At 38.9% G+C, this 12999-nt stretch overlaps 1 protein-coding gene across 15 annotated transcripts in view; it reads right to left on the bottom strand.

The window, feature by feature from the left end:
* LOC144285069 (aldo-keto reductase family 1 member D1) overlaps nt 1–12999 on the bottom strand; it is a 204743-nt gene that overhangs the window by 25880 nt on the left and 165864 nt on the right. For all 15 annotated transcript variants that reach the window (XM_077850321.1, XM_077850322.1, XM_077850320.1 and 12 more), the window contains 2 exons: nt 8949–9065; nt 1839–1916 (listed from right to left, as the gene is read on the bottom strand). In XM_077850321.1, coding sequence (XP_077706447.1) covers nt 1839–1916; nt 8949–9065 — 195 coding nt within the window. The remainder of the gene's footprint in view (nt 1–1838; nt 1917–8948; nt 9066–12999) is intronic.

The raw sequence follows: 12999 nt of genomic DNA on the forward strand, positions 1-12999 counted from the left end.
CACCTTATCTTTTTTTTTCTTCAAATATTACCTCCTTTTCTTTTTTTCTTTCTTTTTTTCCTGAGACTCCTATTGTATGGATGCTAGAAATTCTAATTTTATCCTTTACAACTCTTAGCCTTTCTTTCATACTTAAAACATTTTCTTGTCCTTTCCTTCTTCACTTTTTGGGGGAGGATAGTTTCCTCATTCTGATCTTTCAATCTGATAATTTTTTCTTTGTTTATATCCATTCTATTTTTAATCCCATTTATTGCATTGTTTTACACTTTACTAAGTATTATTTTCACTTTTTAAAAAAAGTATATTCTTGTTCTTGTTTCATATTGCTAGCATCTTTTCTTATCTCCTTTGTTATATTAATTGGCTAAAAAAGCTAAAAGTTCTTGGTCATCTGTTTATGTTTGGATCTCTAATTGAGATGTGCGGTTTCTTTATAAAATAAATGCCTTGTAATTGGGAGTTTTAACACATTTTTTTTCTGAGGATACTGTCCTTTGGAAGGGAACACGTGACTCCAAACCTAGTCGTCTACAATGAGGTCAGGAATGAGTGTATGGTCTCTTGGGTGGAGATCCCCAGGCATCAGAAAACCCAATCAATGGCTTCTCACCCCTCAAAATAACTCTGCAATTCAGATAATCATCTATTACCTACGGAGGGTGGAGGGGAAGTCCATTAGAAAGAGGTACATGTTAGGGGCGCCTGGGTGGCACAGTCAGTTGAACTTCTGCCTTTGGCTCAGGTCATGATCCCGGGGTCCTGGGATCAAGCCCCATGTTGGGCTCCCAGCTCACTGGGGAGCCTGCTTCTGCCTCTCCCCCTTGTTTGTGCTGGTGTGCTCTCCTTGCTCTGTCTCTCTCAAATGAATAAATAAAATCTTTAAAAAGAAAGAAGGAAAGAAAGAAAGAAAAAGAAAGAAAGAAAGAAAGAAAGAAAGAAAGAAAGAAAGAAAGAAAGAAAGAAAGAAAGAAAGAGGTACTTGTTAGAGTGTAATTTCCCAGCCTTTGGAGTTTTGAATGGGAGAAGGAGGGAAATGGTGGCAGAGGTCAGATAGTAACTTATGTTTTTTCTCAGTCTCTCACAAGTGTGGGATTTCAGTGCTATTCTTATTTGATTCCTGAAGACATCTGAACACGAGTCTTAAGTTTCTATATGTGTGGAGCAGATAATATTTGTTCCAAGGCTACAGGAGGAGAGAAGGAAGAGCAAAAAGAACTCTAAGGTCCTTTCCTATGTTATCCTCTTGCAGCTTGTTGGGTTGTCTTCTACTCTAGGTAAAAGCTGCCATATTACCTCATAAACAAACCAGTTGAAAGATCTGCACCCCTCACCCCCAACATGAATCCATATAGGTTTCCTTAATTACTTTCCCCAGTTTTCCTACTCTTATGATTTTGGGGAAGGAGCCATCAGCTTGTTCAGAACTGGAACCAGAATTATTTTTCAGTTTTTCATGTATCACTTTACGTTTGTTTCTTTTAAACATCATATTATTGATTTTCATAAATTCAATTTGAGAAATTTCAAAAATTTATGATTTTATCTCATTGATATAGTCCTATTTATGGTTACATTAGAACTTATTTCCTTTACTTTCTTTTTCCTTCTACACTTCTCTCTTCTTTGGCATTCTTCTTTTCCATCAAAACAAAATCAAGAATTTTTCAGTGTACAGAAATGGGGATTTTACACATCTTTGCTTATGATTAGAAATACCTGTTCCAATTATTACTATACATTAGGAGTAAAGGCTGCATCTCTCTATAAATTGAACAGAAATAATCAGATCAGTTTAAAAATGTAGTCTTCAAGAAAAGAGGCCCATTTGAACTTACCTCCCAAGTGGCACACAGATTTGACTTGTGATATAACCATTTGCCATTCTCATCTTTAGGGTAGATTTCATCTCCAGGCTATAAAAAAGAATGAGTATAACTTATTTCATTTATATCTGGGAATTAAAATTATGGCATTTGAGTTGTCATTATACCATATACCCTGGGCCTGGGAAAGCAATTCAATTTTAATTATGTATAATAAATATGGCATGTTAGTCTCATCTCACTCTGGCATTCATTTTCCTTTATTTATTTATTTATTTTTTTTTTTAAATTTTTATTTATTTATGATAGTCACACAGAGAGAGAGAGAGAGAGGCAGAGACACAGGCAGAGGGAGAAGCAGGCTCCATGCACCGGGAGCCCGACGTGGGATTCGATCCTGGGTCTTCAGGATCACGCCCTGGGCCAAAGGCAGGCGCCAAACCGCTGCGCCACCCAGGGATCCCTATTTATTGACAGATTATTATTGTTCTTTATTTTTTTAAAAAGATTTTATTTATTTATTCATGAGAGAGAGAGAGGCAGAAACACAGGCAGAGGGAGAAGCAGGCTCCATGCAGGGAGCCAAGCGTGGGACTCTTTCCCGGGTCTCCAGGATCACACCCGGGGCTGAAGGTGGCGCTAAACCACTGAGCCACCTGGGCTGCCCCCTTATTATTGTTCTTAAACCATGAAGTTCTCTCATAATAAAAGGAATCTGTTCAACTACCCCCTCCCACCTCCCCCCAATGACACAGACAAAACTAACAGGTGTCTGCATTTGGCCCTAACTCTGTTTTTCTAGGGCATGGTGCCCTACATTCTTGAGAAATAAACTTCAAGCACAAAATATATTCTTCTCTAGCCTGACCACGATCCACATCTCAGACAACCCCTGGACAGAGCCAATATACCTGCCATTTCTTGCTCTACCTGGCTAAGAGTTCATCCCCTCTCTACACACCAATTCCCGCATGGGTACAGCTACAATCCTCTCACATCCTTCAAAACTCCTTAAAAGGCCCAGCTTGACATAAACTTGGGGCCAACACTTTTCTAGATGTCTGGTTCCTCTCCTCCCTTGGAGAGTGAATAAACTCTCCTCTTTATTGCTCCACTCTTTGTGCAATTCTTTGCCACCCTCATTACCAGCCACTCTAACACTTAATAACAAAATTATTCATAAATAAAGAGTAGAAGTTGAGAATTAGGATATTTAGGCTCAGCGTTTTGATCTAACCCTAAGCCCAAAGTTGAGAACAGCAATTTTTTTAAAAGATTTTATTTATTCATGAGAGACACACAGAGAGAGGCAGAGACATAGGCAGAGGGAGAAGCAGCTCCTTGGAGGGAGCCTGATACTGGACTCGATCCCCAGACTGGGGATCATGCCCTGAGCCAAAGGCAGAAACTCAACCAGTGAGCCACCCACGCATCCTGAGAATAGCAAATTTTTCACTCTAATAAGAAAACAAGGATCATCCTTAAGGGTGAAAAGAAGTTTTTCAGCTAAGAAAAGTGTAGCTAATGAATGGAACACTCCCTAAACATACGGAAAAACTTAGCACATTACTTCTTGGTTCTGAATAATCTGCCCAGTGGCTCTTTCTTTCCCTTTCTGGGACCTCCAGGAGTTTAGCATCTGTTTTCTACTTCACAAATTATCTCAGTATCAAACCTAGGTTTTTGGTGATCCTTTTCCAACTAAGACTGACTGTTGGCTTTCATATTTTTCCTCTTTCGCTATATCTAAAAATGGAAAACATCTCTTATGGGCTTGGAAATAGGATAGAGAGAAATAAACGATGATTTCTAGGCTGCTTGGTTGGCTAGTGGTGATCATTCCCTGAGTTTAGGCTAGCAATCAAGAGTTTTATTTTGGATATTTTGAGTTTGAAATGGCAATTTCCACATTCAGTGGGTATTTGAGGAGGTAATTGAACAGAGAAGTCTGAGAGAGGCTCAGAGAGAAGTCTTGGTTGCAGACAAATTTGGGAGGGATCAGCACATAAAGTGGTATTCAATCCATGGGATCACTTGTAGAGAAAGTGTGGCTCAGTAAGACAATATTGAGGATAGAGTACTGGGCATAATGGCGTTTGGACGTTGGCAGGGAAGATGCTGTCAAAGCATCTGGAGAGGGTGATACAATAGAACCATAAGCTGAAAATGTTTAAAGAAAAAGGTAGTAGTCATCTGTATTGAAACAGATCAAATAACATGGGGACAAAGTGTCTTTTAGATGTGGATGATAGCATGGAAGTCTGTAGACCGTGATAATTTTTTTGTTGAAAATCAAGCATTTGGACAAAGTCAATTATATTCTTAAATATTTAAAAAATTTTCCTTCTGCCATTTCACCTGAATGAAACTTCCCCTGGTGATAACATTTTCTTCATTGTCCTCTTTAGTGAAAATAATTTCTTCTCAATTCTGCCTGTCTCAATGAGTGAGAGCGGGGAAAAGGGCTCCTCTCCCCTTGATGTCCCATAATCACTCATGTTAATTGCCCTTTCTATCTCTGATTTCTAAGCTTTTTAACCTCTCAACACTTATGACCCACATTTTCACTCCAGTCTTCCTCCATATTTCTTGCCTTTTGCATATCCTAGTTTTACCTCTGTTCAGAAATGGCTTTATGCCTCAATTCTGAACTCTGCTAAATAATTTTTACCTCTACATATTTTAATTAAGTCCTTATCAAGCCTGCACCCATGTTAAATATTTCCATGATGCCTCCCTTAGGCTTCTGCTGTGTCTACTTTACTAGTCCATTCATCCTGATAAAACCATTGTCTTTATCCTCTGTTCTTTCTCTTTAGTGTAGGCCATTGCTGGAATAATCCAACCCTCTAAAAACCCATGATATTGACTCTCATTCCTGCTCAGCAGTAACTTCATCTTTCAAAAATGTTTTATTGTGGGGTGCCTGGGTGGTGGAATCAGTCAAGCGTCATGCTCATTTTCAGTTCAGGTCATGATCATAGGAGTCTGGAATGGAGGCCTGCATCTGTCTCTGTGCTCAGCATGGAGTCAGCTTGAAATTTTCTTTCCTTCTCCCTCTGCCCCCCAACGCTTGTGCTTTCTTCTCTAAAATAAATCTCTTAAAAAATCCTTAAAAATGTCTTGTGATTTTTTGGTATTTTGTTGTTCTGAAATTGTGTCTGCTTGTTAAATTGACATTCAAAAAATAATAAAGTGCTAAAATGTTTTAGCAAGAAAGGTTTCTTGTTAAAAAAAAAATCAGGAGAGGGCAGCCTGGGTGGCTCAGCAGTTGAGTGCCACCTTCAGGCCAGGTTGTGATCCTGAAGACCCCAGGTTGAGTCCCATGTCGGGCTCCCTGCATGGAGCCTGCTTCTCCCTCTGCCTGTGTCTCTGTCTCTCTCTTTCTGTGTGTCTCTCATGAATAAATAAATAAAATATTTTAAAAAAGCATGTGATATTTTGGCTTTGAAGATTGATTTCTCAATTATAGGAATTACAGGTTCATTTGGGAAGCAATGTCTTTATACTGTGTCATTTTTCACTGTTAAAAATTTTACCTTCTCTCTGTATCCTTGAGCCTTGGCCCCATCTAAGAATAGGAGTGGAAATTTTCTGTTTACCTTTCCCGAAAAGATTTTACACATCATCGGTCAGCCACAGAAAAGTAAATTTCATTTTCTCACTTTTAGACATAGGTTTTTTCCAAATCTTTAAGAGTTAAGTGTAGAAATCTACTCTTTGAATATGAGTGAAGTTAGTTGTGTGAGGATGAGGACTGAGGTTATAACTCCCAAGAACCTGAAATTAAAAAATCACTGTAGTCCACAGGGTATTGGGATTGCTAGGTTCATGAGGACAAAACAGAGGGGCAGTGTTATGGGGTTGGCATCAGGGAGCCCACCTTGTGGTCCTGTTCTAATGGACTTTAAACCTGAGTGAGTTACTTCCTTGTTTGGGGCCTCAACTTTCTCTTCTGTGAAATTAGGTTATTGGGATATCTTATACTAAGGTTCCCTTCTACCTAAACATTTCAGAATATTATCTATAAAATGTCAGATATTGTGCCTGTAATTTCACATATATAATCTTAATGACTCCTCGCAACATTTGTCAAGTTAGTTGCTATTGTCTCCATTTTACTGATAATGAAATTGAAGTTCAGAAAGAACAACAACAAAAAAAAAAGATCAAAGTGATTATTGCTAGTAAGTAGTAAAGCTGAAAATAAGTCCCTCATCTGTGTGACTCCAAAGCCCATGCAGACTTTGTCCACTCTACTATGTTAAGACTATATGGAAAAGATCAGATAATAACCTGACCAAGTCATCTGGCTTGTATGTGACAGAGCTGGGATTCAAACTAGGCAGCCTGCTTCTGGAACCCATGATCTTTATCACTATGCTAAGTGGCCTCTAATTAATTACAGTAGAAATCTGTTATTTTGTTTTCTATCATACTTGTGCTGTCTCCTCTGAAGGAGCCCTTTCCATGTTTTTTGGGTGGGTTGACCCAGCTCTTATTCTTGGTCAAAGATGTCAGTCAGTCCCCAATTTGGCCTTTTGCAAAGGTTAGTCAGTAACAGGTACATGACCTAAGGAAGGCTAGTCAATATTTCTCTGTGAGGTTTAATGTGTGTTCTCTCTTTCTCTGAATTGTCATGTTGTGTTGACAATGTAGGCTTGGCATGCATGTAAATGGCCATTTTGCCATCAAACAGAAAAGGATTTTTGAGGACGAAGCCAACCAAACCAGAGATAGAGGGCCAGATACATAGTTTGAATTTCTGGATCCAGCTGTGCCTGAATTAGATATCCCTTGGAATTCCTGGCTCCCTTTTTAGCTAACATCAACTTGAGTTGGATTTCTGCCATTTATAAAAACAAGTTCTGACTAATTCAAAGATTTTGGGGTATGGCAAGTAATGAGAAGTTGGTTAGGTCAACATGGGATAGTGGACAGTGAGAAGTATCCCCCCTCCAGCTGAGAATTGGCAATCCTTGCTCTGTAAGAGCATAGAATCTGTTAAATTGTTGTCTTGAGTCTCAGACAAATAGGCCTACTAATAGTGGAGCTTTAGGGAACATAGTAGAAAACCACTAGGTATTAGAATTTTCTGGCCATTTTGTAGTCTTCAGGCATGTGTTGAAAGAGGTTTGTTGCTACTGGGCTTGTAAAACAAGAGGTAAGATGACATTTTATTTTATTTTATTTTATTTATTTTTTAAAAGATTTGATTTATTTATTCACAAGAGACAGAGAGAGAGAGGCAGAGACACAGGCAGAAGGAGAAGCAGGCTCCATGCAGGAGCCCAACGTGGGACTCGATCCCGGGTCTCCAGGATCACACCCTGGGCTGCAGGTGGTGCTTAACCACTGCACCACCAGGGCTGCCCATGACATTTTATTAAAATGGGTACTTCGTACTTCTGGATGTCATCCAAAATGACAGAAGTTCATATCTGAGCCTTCTGGAGATAGATAAATTAGTGACAGCCAAGAAAGGAAGGTAAGAATCCTAGAGGGAAGTAGTATTGGACTTTATGAGAATGCTGGTTGTCTTTGAAGATAAGATCTCAGGCCACAGATGCCCTACTAGACAAAGGGGCATCCAATGAATTGCAGACTGGGTATAAGGAACACATTAACTGTGCCTGCCTGTTTCATAGTATTTTTTTCTTTTCTTTTCTTTTCTTTTCTTTTCTTTCTTTCCTTCCTTCCTTCCTTTTTCTTTCTTTCTTTCTTTCTTTCTTTCTTTCTTTCTTTCTTTCTTTCTTTCTTTCTTTTTCTTTCTTTCATAAGATTTTATTTATGTATTTGACAAAGAGAGAAAGAGAACAAGCAGGGGGTGCTGTAGGCAGAGGGAGAGGAAGGAGCAGACTCCTTGCTGAGCAGAGAGCCTAATGTGGGGCTTGATACCAGGACACTGGGATCATGACCTGAGCCAAAGGCAGATGCTTAACGGACTGAGCTACCAGGTGCCCCCGTTTTATAGTATTTCCAATCAGATGGAGGTCAGTAAGCTAAACATGAGGCAGATGAATGAAACAAGAAGCTTCTTTACTAAGAGACAGAAACCATAGGCCACGGATTAGATATAAGAAATGTGACCCTATTAGATTTTTAGTTTTAATTACTCATTCATGGACCTGACTGAATGTAAATTTACTGAAAGCTTATTACATTTTAAGGGATATTGCCTTGTCCATTAAATCTCAACCTGACCAGTAAAAGCCTATGATTACCAAGGCCATTGTGAAGTCTCCAAACTTCTATCTTCATGAAGTAGGATGCAAAAGGGAAATCTTTCCCAAAGCCCATCTTGGATGTGACTACAGAGGAAAGCCAACAAGGAAAGTATTTCCAGAGAAAAGAATAGGGGCAGCCAGGTTGGTCACATAAAGGAATTCTGGCCACTGTAATGGTAGAGTCTTTGTTCTTTATGACTAGCAGCAGAATCTGATTTACCTTGTGAACAAGTAGCCAATTTCATTGTTCAATTTCTCCTTCCCTCAATGAAATTTTAAAGCAGTGACTGCTCTTTAGCAGTGTATATATACATATAGGTGTGTTGTTTGTTGCTGGTTAAATAAACAAGTCCATAGATTGAGAAAGTTCAAAAAGGTAGTGAATTTGAACTAGAGGAATAGATATTACATAGATCCCCTGCCCTTGATCTAGCTCCAAGAACCTGACTATTCTTTGGGTTATTTCTTTTTTGGAGGGGATGGAGGATGAGTAAGTTTTCAGTTGCATATATTATGTTGCATTATGTTCTGCAGTGACATTTTCATGACTTTGTAAACAGGAAGAAGGATGTGTCTGAATGCCAGGTAACTAAAATGTAGAGTATAGTTGGGGGACTACACGTTGGTTTGGTGGGGAGAGTTTAAACTATAGTTAAAGACAAGATATAATAGCAAGTACATTGGATTATGAATCAAAAACTAGGGTTCCAGGTCTGAGTCTGTTATATATAATCTCTATAGGCATTGGAATTGGTCAGTACTATCTGATTTATAATAACAGAACACCTTACCACTCTACGGTGATAAATAATGAACTAGCTTCATAACTTCACACACAGCTGCTGGCTCATGGTTGCCTAAGAGCAGAGACCTAACTTTAGGCATCTGAGCTCACCTTGAAAGCCATGGGTATTTCAATGATGTAAAGATCCACATAATCTAGCTGGAGGACGCTAAGTGTCTTCTCCAGGGTTGGGCGGACCATCTCTGGGTCATGCTTTGTAGCCCACAGCTGGAAGAATAAAAGGTGATAGTTAACTAACATCTGCACTTTTTTTTTTTACAATAATACAACCCTTAACAAAGCACTCATATACATTATTCATTCATTTCATTTTACAAAAATATGCTTACGCTGCAGTATCATCTGAGTATAGGATGAGCTCAAACAACTCCTGATACCCAGAGTATACTTTATCCAAATATAGTACCAGAGACTGGAAGATCCATCTGAAGTATAGAGTACCTAGTTTGGTGACAAAGTCTTGCCCTGCTCCCTGCTAATTTCTGAATTGACCCTCAGCACTTTCACTTTTCCTTATTGTGTAGGTGGGAACATTATCTGACTAGCTGGCTTCAGCATTGCATTTTCATGACAGTCTGATAAAAGGTGTGCTTTAGCGGGACAAGAAATATGGTTAGGTGAATGACTTCACTGGATCCTTCACCTTGTGACAGGTGGTGCAGAAGCTGGGAAAACTTTAATTATTGCAAATGTTTAGATTTCCTTTTTTTGCTGCTTTGTTCTCATTTGGTCCTACTGAGACCCCAGGGAAACTCTGCCAATTCCTACCAAGAAAATACTGGCTCTCTGGCTAAACTGATAATGTCACCAAAATGGTGGTGTGGGAGACCCCAGCTTCATCTTCTAATAATTAGCTATCCACAGATGAAAATGGGGAGATATTTGTCAAACAGTTCCAAATTCCAGTTATAAGATGAATAAATTCTGGGGATCTAATATGAAGCATAGTGATTATAATTAAAAGTTGCTGAGGGAATAGATCTTAAATGTCCTCACCACCAAAAGGAAATGGCAATTTTTTGATATGATAGAGATGTTAGCTAATACTATGGTGTTATAATCATTTTGTAATACATTAGTGTATCAAGTCAACATGGTGTACACCTTAAGCTTGCAAAATGTCATATGTTGATGATATCTCAATAAAGCTGGAAAAAATAAGAAATTTAGCTTAATGAAAAAAATGAAATTAGACAATCTCTAAAGTGTTAGGTAATGAAAGATTAAGGTTTACATTGTCAAACTGAAGCAAGTGTACCCTTAAAGTCTTTTAAGCACAGGGTACTGAGGGATCCTCAGAGCCTTGGGATAAAGTAATACAACTCCTTGGAGCATCAAATTTGTTCAAAGTGTTTTTGGGAAAAAATCTTGAATTTCTGTACCCTTTTTGTCACAAGTTAGGGAAAGTAAAATTGATAAAATTTGATTTTTCTGTACATTGGACAATAATTTTTTCTTGCCTTCAATGCATAAAGAAGAGAAAACACAGTGAAAAGAGTAGTGGAAAAATATGTTTTTATCATTACTGTAGGCCCCCTTGGTGAGTTATTGCTGCCATCCCATCTAGCTGAAAATTGTTTTACACATTTTAATTTATTTTTATTCAACAAACACATATCGTCCTAGCTCTGTGCCAGGTACTATGTTTAAGTGCTTTGTAAATGTTAACTCATAGCAACTTTATGAACTAGATGACTTAATTTGTTTTAAAAAAATTATTTATTTATTTATGATAGTCACACACAGAGAGAGAGAGAGAGAGAGGCAGAGACACAGGCAGAGGGATAAGCAGGCTCCATGCACCGGGAGCCCGACATGGGATTCGATCCCGGGTCTCCAGGATCAAGCCCTGGGCCAAAGGCAGGCGCCAAACCGCTGTGCCACCCAGGGATCCCTAGATGACTTAATTTGGTTCAAATTTTCCAACATGATAGATATCGCAATAGCTTCAACTGTTTACCAGAGTAGATGAGAAGAAAAGGTTTTCGGTTTAGTTTCCTTGGTGGTAACTTAGAATCTAATTTTTACACTGAAACAAAATGAAACAAATGAGTTTATATTATGGGGAAAAATATAAAAGTCTAAAAAAAATTTTAGGACAAGACATAAGTCTTCAAAAATACTTCTAACTTTGGGCAGGCTGCTTTGGCCTAAGTTCTCAGGATCTGAGTTCAATATTTTTCTTCCCCAGAAATATTTTGGGAGCAGCAGGTTAAGATTTGGTGTTTGCTCTAAGGAGAGACTGTGTAATAATAAAATCTTAAGGAATCAGAATTATAAAGCTATAATAAAGGAAAAAGCTTCAGGCTGATATTTTGGGATAGTGGTGATATGTGGCCCCTTGGAATCATAATCCATAAGTGGCTGGGGAGTTGGGGAACTACAAACACCTAGGGAGCTTGGCAAGGAGCCTGGATGGGGAGCTGGGAGGAAGGGGGCGGTGTATGGGAAATGGATGAAGTTAGAAGCAGTATCTTGTTTTCTTTTAGAACACTCAGGAGAATTGTATTACATGTTCTCCAAAGTTGTACAGCTTTATTTCTGCAAAGCTGCCTGTAAATATACATCCTATATTCCCACTGGCTTGCATTTTAATCATGATGCTTTATCCTTCTCATTGCACTTCAGTGGATAGTGATTTCTAATATTGGAAATCTCAAATGCTCAAAATGTAGTGATATAAACATCGTATATCCATGCAATAGAGCATTATTTGGCCATAGAAAGAAAATGAAATTCTCATACATGCTATAACATGAATAAACCTAAAAAAATGTTATACTAAGTAAAAGAAGCTAGACACAAAAGGCCACATATTGTATGATTCAATTCATATGAAATGTCCAAAATAGGAAAACTATAAAACAGAAAGTAGATCAGTGGTTGTCAGTGACTGGGGGGAGAAGGAAAAATGGGGAGTGACTACTGGTGGGTATGGGGCTCCTTTTGGAGTGATGAAAACATTCTGGAATAAGGGAGTTGAGATGGTTACATAATCTTGTGAATACACAAAAAAGCCACTGGTTTAAGTTGGTGAACTTTATGGCACGTGAATTGGAGCTCAATTTAAAAAAATAGCAATCTATGGACAAATAGGCATAGAGAAAAGAAAAAGAAGTCTGCCCTTTTATTTTTTTTTATTTTTTTTTACATTTTTATTTATTTATGATAGTCACACACACACAGAGAGAGAGAGAGAGAGAGAGGCAGAGACACAGGCAGAGGGAGAAGCAGGCTCCATGTACCGGGAGCCTGACGTGGGAATCGATCCCGGATCTCCAGGATCCCGCCCTGGGTCAAAGGCAGGCGCCAAACCGGGATCCCAGAAATCTGCCCTCTTAAAGAAAGCTTTGGCAAATGCTATGTAATATGAACCAACTTCTGTCTTGCCTCTGCTCCTCAATTTTTCTGCTCTGTAGATTTGTTCTTCCCATATTGTCTTAACATTTTTTTTTAAGATTTTACTTATTTTATTTATTCATGAGAGACACACACAAAGAGAGAGGCAGAGACACAGGCAGAGGGAGAAGCAGGCTCCATGTAGGGAGCCCAACATGGGACTCGATCCTGGGTCTCCAGGATCACGCCCTGGGCTGAAGGTGGAGCTAAACCGCTGAGCCACCCGGGCTGCCCCCCATATTGTTTTTTTTATTTATTTATTTATTTATTTATTTATTTATTTATTTATTTTTAATAAAATAATTTTTATTCGTGCTCAATTTACCAACATACAGAATAACACCCAGTGCTCATCCCGTCAAGTGCCCCCCTCAGTGCCCATCACCCATTCACCCCCACCCCCCGCCCTCCTCCCCTTCCACCACCCCTAGTTCGTTTCCCAGAGTTAGGAGTCTCTCATGTTCTGTCTCCCTTTCTGATATTTCCCACACATTTCTTCTCCCTTCCCTTATATTCCCTTTCACTATTATTTATATTCCCCAAATGAATGAGAACATACACTGTTTGTCCTTCTCCGATTGACTCATTTCACTCAGCATCATACCCTCCAGTTCCATCCACGTTGAAGCAAATGGTGGGTATTTGTCGTTTCTAATGGCTGAGGAATATCCCATTGTATACATAAACCACATCTTCTTTATCCATTCATCTTTCGATGGACACCAGGGCTCCTTCCACAGTT

Source organism: Canis aureus, chromosome 15, assembly GCF_053574225.1.
Source record: "Canis aureus isolate CA01 chromosome 15, VMU_Caureus_v.1.0, whole genome shotgun sequence".
Taxonomy (NCBI): Eukaryota; Metazoa; Chordata; class Mammalia; order Carnivora; family Canidae; genus Canis; species Canis aureus.